Source organism: Olea europaea, unplaced genomic scaffold (genome assembly GCF_002742605.1).
Source record: "Olea europaea var. sylvestris unplaced genomic scaffold, O_europaea_v1 scaffold405, whole genome shotgun sequence".
In the NCBI taxonomy this organism is placed as follows: Eukaryota; Viridiplantae; Streptophyta; class Magnoliopsida; order Lamiales; family Oleaceae; genus Olea; species Olea europaea.
The window spans coordinates 118524-123967 of record NW_019260152.1 but is presented as its reverse complement, the minus strand read 5'-3'; the positions used below and the strand labels follow the sequence as shown (position 1 = coordinate 123967).

Sequence of the window (5444 nt, the reverse complement as noted above, 5' to 3'; positions counted from 1 at the left end):
GGTAGATGGCTAGCCTAATAAAATCACCTTAGATGCAAATGACGTGGATGATGTGGAACAATCATGGGGGTTTTGCCTCGTTGGATATTTTATCGGGAGTTTCCCGGGTAAAGAGGCTTTTGTTGCAAATGTTCTATATCAATACTTCATTCATGAGAGTGGATGGTTGATTTTTAAATTCAAAGGTGAGGCTTCTAGAGCAAAGGTGTTACATGGAGGCCTCTACCTTGTATTTGATAGGCCGTAAATGTTGAAGACTATGCCGCAGTACTTTGAATTTGATGATTTTAATGTGTGCACCATGCCGGTATGGGTTAAATTACCCGGGCTTTCTTTGGATTGTTGGAATCCTAGAGCGTTGGCAAAAATTGCTTCAAATATTGGAAATCCAATATCTACATATGAAGTCACATCGAACAAAAGAGAGATTATCTTATGCTTGGGTTTTAGTGGAGGTTGATGCATCTATAGACTTGGTTCGATCCTTGGAAATGACTTTACCCATGGGTAAAGATAGAATTCAACTACTGGTTTGTGAGCACTAGCCAAAATTTTGTGGTAATTGTAAGATGTTCGGACACAAGACAACTTCGTGCAACTTCAAAAAAAGGCTATTAAGCAAATTCAGGCAGTTGAGACTTTTACAAAGAAGAATTCGGCCCAGAGAAGCTTGAGGAACAAAGAAAGGTTACAGTTATGAAAGACAAAAAGAAGGGCATATCCCTTGTTTCATCATCATGAAGATCCGAACGTGGAACATTAGGGGCTTCAACCCCCCCCCCCCAAAAAAAAACAAAACGAGGTTAGAGATTTCATGAAATTACATGATATTGATGTTATGGTTACTTTGGAAACAAAGTTGGGTGAGTCAAAGTTGAGCCGGATTATAAGGAATAAATTTGGTGGATTTTCATGTGTTAACAATTATCACTCTCATCAAGCTGGCAGATTTTGGTCTTGTGGAATACTATGAAAGTCGATTTGGAAGTATTGTAGATTACATCGCAAGTTATCCATTGCTCAATCACTTGTAAAGTATTTTCACTTACCTTCCTTGTTAGTTTTGTTTATGCATTCCATACTATTGTGAATCTTAGGCCACTATGGAATAATATTGTGGAGTTTGGCCTCAATTTCTCCTTAGTCCTTACCATGGTTGTTTATAGGAGACTTCAATAATGTGCTTAAGTTCGATGAAAAATGCAACTGTCCTGATGTTACTCTATATGAGGTGAAAGATTTGGAAAATTGTTGACTTAGTGTCGGACTCATTGATATGCGATCTATTGGATGCTTCTATACTTGGACTAATAACTCCATTTGGTGCAAACTTAATAGAGCCATGGCGAATTGAATTTGCATGCAAGGGGGTTTTGATAGCTTTGCTTATTTCCTCCCTTCGGGTTGCCTCTCCAATCACTCACCTTGCATTGTCTTACTTTTCGGCGAAGTTGGATGAGAGAAAGGCCTTTCAAAATTTTCAACATGTGGACGAGCCATGAGGACTTCCATGGTGTGGTATCTAATAGTTGAAATCAAGTCTTTTTGGGATCAAAAAAATTCTCACTTTGTAAGAAATTACAAAGCATTAAAGGGGTGCTTAAGAAGCTCAATAACAAGCACTTCGCATATATTTCTTCAAAGGCTGATTTTGCTTCTGAAAAAATTGGAATTGGCACAAGTTGAATTACATGCATGATGACTTGACCAATCTTCAATTAATGTGTTAAGTTTCAAGGTTGAGGAAAGAAGCCATGAAGCTATGTGAAGCAAAAATGAGTTTCTATTACCAACAAGTGTGTACACTTAAAGAACAGTGATAAGTGTACTAAGTACTTCCAAATGCTAAATGGAACTTTATTCCAACTGTAATTAGGAAGGATGGTTATTATTCTACTTCCCAAGTAGAGGTGGCGATGGAATTCATCCACTTTTATAGTGATTTGTTGGGACAAAGCAGTTTTGGACTATCTTTTAATGCTAAAATTTTGAGAGGACCTATTTTATTGGAGGAAAATGCTATATTGCTAGTCCGGGACATCACAAGACAAGAGATCAAAGATGCTCTATTTAGCATTGGAGATGATAAGTCATCTGATCCGGATGGATATGTCTCTTGTTTTTTAAAAAAGTCATGGGATATTGTTGGCAATGACTTTATGGAGGTAAACTAGCTAACCACGGGAAATAAATTATACAATTTGAAACTCTAACTATTAGGAAAGAGAGCCACAAGTCTGGTTTGGCTAAATCAACATCCGAAATCTTGTCCTCCTGATAGGCAATGTTCAAGTTATCTATAAATGATCCTTGACTAGCGTCCCAACGTCATGCGAGAGGTCTGTAGATTTGAGTCATCTATTTTTCACTCCACATATGTCGCTATCGCAGATCGATCAAAGCCCTTGTTAGGAATGGAATCGTTAGGTAATTCAATCAAATGCTCAAGTTTTTCAATTTTTATAACATTCATGAATTTTTGTTTCCAATTAGCATAAGTTTCCATTCCAAGTCATATAACATTCAATAATTTCATTATGGATTCAGCAGATATCTTAAAATTGTAAAATAAAACATTCATTTCATAAGTAAAATAAAAGTGATAGCATTTAATGTCAATTCAGTCTCTACGTAAGCAATTTCGTTCAAACCAGCTAACGAAATCTTAACAAGTGATGGATTGAGAGCATTTTGACAAAGTCCACCGATTAACATTTTAAAGTTCAATGAGGTTCCTATGATGCTCCAAAAATCAACCCCTATTCTTTGGTACAATTAAATCTAATGTTAGAAAATTGTTCACGAATCATCTTTGGACGATGTCGGGTAAATCTAAAAGTAGGAAGTTAGATTTACAAAATGTTTTAGTAACTGCATGTGTTGATTTGCAATATATTGCAAAGGGCTGATAGCAATAAAATGTTTAGACCAATAAGCTTGTTTGAAAATATTTTATACCACTTGCTTATACCTTAAAGGGTCCAAAAATCCCAACATATCCAACCATGATCATAGCCAACCCTTTTTACTCCACATTAGAATTGAAATCTATTATTACAAGTATAGTGAATCATTGATTCGGTTTTGACCTTTTAATACTTTACATTTTTCAAGTTCATGTTAAGAACTAATAAGGCCGTGGTTGGTTTGTCGTTTTCGACCCATTTTCCGTTTTCCGTCTTTGAAAACGCGAAAAATGCATTTGGTCCGTCGTTTTTGAAAACGCATTTTTGAAAACTAGTAAAATTTATAACAGAAAACGCAAAACGACTTTTTATCGTTTTTAATTATAAATATCGAAAACGCTCAAAAGAGATCGTTTTCGTAGAAAACTAAAAATCATTTTGAAAATAAAAATTGAAAATGAAAATGCAAAACAACAGTTACCCAAATTTTTTGTTTTTCTGTTCTTCTCATTTTAGAGAGAAAGTAACCACTTTAAGATGTGAGATGCCGGAGTGGGGCAAAAGTAGGATTTGTTTTTGAGTCCTTTTTGAGGTGGGTAATAACAGCTTGGACGTTTATGGACCCCATCAATGACCCTTCATTTCTCCATAGCCGCACACCCAAAATCCCATTTGATCGAAACAAATTGACATTTTTTGAATGCACAAACATTGCAGATTCTTGCCGATTTGCCTCAATAATTTCAAATTGGGTTCAGTCTTGAAATTGCTAGCTGAAATTGATACCCATTTTTCCAGTTCTTTTTCCACTTTGTTCTATTTCCAATGCCAGGGACTGTTCAAGTTTCAGGTACTTACCCTTCTCTGCAACTATGGCTGCAATTTAGTGCAGAATTCTTTGGGTTTTTAACTCTATTTTGTGCATTTGATTCAACATTATAGTTCTGGAATTTAAGGGTCCTTCTTCTTCACACCCGAACTTAACATCCCTGAAAGGTAAGTTCCTCAAACTTATTGTTTCCATTTGTTTCTATGATTCTTGGATTTAATATTTTGTTCGTATTCATTCGGGTAATTGTTGGTCTTTATATTTTATGAGCAGTTTCCATGGGAAAAAGAGTTTTTCGAACTCGGGACATGGGAGACTTCTCTTTGTAATAATTCTGAATTTCACATTGGTTTCAGTATTCCTTCTTTTAAATAAAATATATGTTATTCTTATGATTGGACCTGAAAGTTGCATGTTGTGCAGCCCTTTAACGACTCTCCGTGACAATTTAGTCATTGCACTTGTGGATACTGAGGAAAATGAGATAGCTCATACAGGTTCTTCATTTCTTTATTCACAAATTTTTCTTCATTTTCTTTTCCTAATAGATTGTCGGTGATTAGTTTATTTGTTTGGATTAGGGATTCAGACAAGGACGATAATCGAGAAGGGTTGCTGGGATGAAATTATCTCGCTTGAGGGAGGTGGGCATGTGCATATGAAGTTGCAATTTGTTCTCAGTGAAGAAGACCGCTGTCGGATTCGTGTTATGGTATACTATTACTGCTATTTTTTTTTTATTCCATTATGGTTTTTTCTATCTCAATGCTCTCCAACCCTGTTTTAGGATTGAGATTCACCATGCATATCAAACCATTTTTAATATGTTTGATAAGATGAATTGGATAGTACTCAGCAAAATTATGAAAGAAAACGTGGTTAAAATCTTGAATTGTACTGTCTTCTACAATAATGCGTAATAGAGTTTTTGAAACTGACGTCCAAAGGAGTTCAGCTCTTGATCCTCCATCCATCCCTTGTAGTTTTCCTAGGAGACAATAAAAAAATTAGCTAGGGTGGCCACCACCGTCCTTGAATCCTCGATCTGAAGTTTACAGATGAGAATGAAAGATGCAAAAGAGTTCCTCACTTGATTTACCAACGGTGTGTTTGATTGACTTTATTTTTCATAGAAAATATCATTTTTTCGCCAAAATTCTTGATTTTGGGATGTTTGATTGGCATTTTTTCCATGGAAAATATTTAACAAAAGTTGGTCATGAGACTGACAATGTTTTCCTAAAATATAAGGAAACATTTTCTTTATAAGGGGGGTTTTATATTTTCTAGACAATTTACACTTCCGAAAAACTCTACTTTATGGAAATGTACAATATTTTCTAGGTTCAAAATTAAGTCAATCAAATACAATTATAATACGTTTGATTCCAAAAATGAAATTTGGATGGAAAGCAAATGAATTTTAAGGAATTGAATTGTCTAGAAATTGTTTTATTAAAAATTGTCAATTAAATGTATTTGATTGGTATAATTTTCTAAGAATTTTCCACTTCTTGGAAAATATTGAAATTTTGAATTTTTTTATGTTCGTTTGGCTTTGTTTTCCATAAAATTTGTCAATTAAAAGGATAGAATTTGTTTTCATTGTCGAAAATAACATAAAAAAGCTGAAAAACCTAATTTCCACCAAAATCAAAGAAATTGGTTTTCCACAAAATCAAGGAAAAACGTGGGGGGGGGGGGGGGGG

The 5444-nt window shown here is 34.9% G+C and overlaps 1 protein-coding gene across 5 annotated transcripts in view; it reads left to right on the top strand.

Annotated features, from left to right (window-relative positions):
• The first annotated feature begins 3479 nt into the window (after nt 1-3479).
• Nucleotides 3480-5444, top strand: part of LOC111387478 — a 20293-nt gene continuing 18328 nt past the window's right edge. For 3 of the 5 annotated variants that reach the window (XR_002701402.1, XR_002701403.1, XM_023012033.1), the window contains exons 1-5: nt 3482-3756; nt 3849-3902; nt 4009-4060; nt 4159-4232; nt 4317-4447. Coding sequence is in view for 2 of the 5 variants with exons in the window: in XM_023012033.1 (XP_022867801.1) it covers nt 3732-3756; nt 3849-3902; nt 4009-4060; nt 4159-4232; nt 4317-4447 (336 nt within the window). In the remaining 3 variants the exon portion in view is untranslated. Of the gene's footprint in view, nt 3757-3848; nt 3903-4008; nt 4061-4158; nt 4233-4316; nt 4448-5444 lie in introns of all 5 variants that reach the window. The other 2 variants (XR_002701404.1, XM_023012034.1) reach the window with 1 other exon arrangement.